The sequence below is a fragment of the Haliaeetus leucocephalus genome, unplaced genomic scaffold (genome assembly GCF_000737465.1).
Source record: "Haliaeetus leucocephalus isolate CR32 unplaced genomic scaffold, Haliaeetus_leucocephalus-4.0 Scaffold339, whole genome shotgun sequence".
In the NCBI taxonomy this organism is placed as follows: domain Eukaryota; kingdom Metazoa; phylum Chordata; class Aves; order Accipitriformes; family Accipitridae; genus Haliaeetus; species Haliaeetus leucocephalus.
In genome coordinates this window covers 14,563,359-14,563,559 of record NW_010972775.1, presented here as the reverse complement: position 1 = coordinate 14,563,559, position 201 = coordinate 14,563,359, and the positions used below count along the sequence as shown (strand labels likewise).

Below are 201 nucleotides of genomic sequence, written 5' to 3'. Positions count from 1 at the left end.
GCCTTCCCCTCCCCCGCCTCCCCCGGGCTGCTCAGAGCATCCCTCCTCCCCTCTTGCATTTGTCTTAATTCTTCTCAGAGACAAGATGGCAACGCCGGCGGCGGTAAACCCTCCCGGTGAGTAGCTGCTGCTGCCGTCGCCCCCTGCGCTGCAGGGAGTCCGTCTCGCCCCATGTGGCCCCGCCGCACAACACGCCCCCCC

The 201-nt window shown here is 67.7% G+C and overlaps 1 protein-coding gene across 1 annotated transcript in view; it reads left to right on the top strand.

The window, feature by feature from the left end:
- Positions 1-37: 37 nt before the first annotated feature.
- Positions 38-201, top strand: part of ARNT2 (aryl-hydrocarbon receptor nuclear translocator 2) — a 104,325-nt gene continuing 104,161 nt past the window's right edge. The window contains exon 1 of the mRNA XM_010571943.1: positions 38-116. Within this exon, the coding sequence (XP_010570245.1) occupies positions 86-116 (31 nt within the window). The 5' untranslated portion in view covers positions 38-85. The remainder of the gene's footprint in view (positions 117-201) is intronic.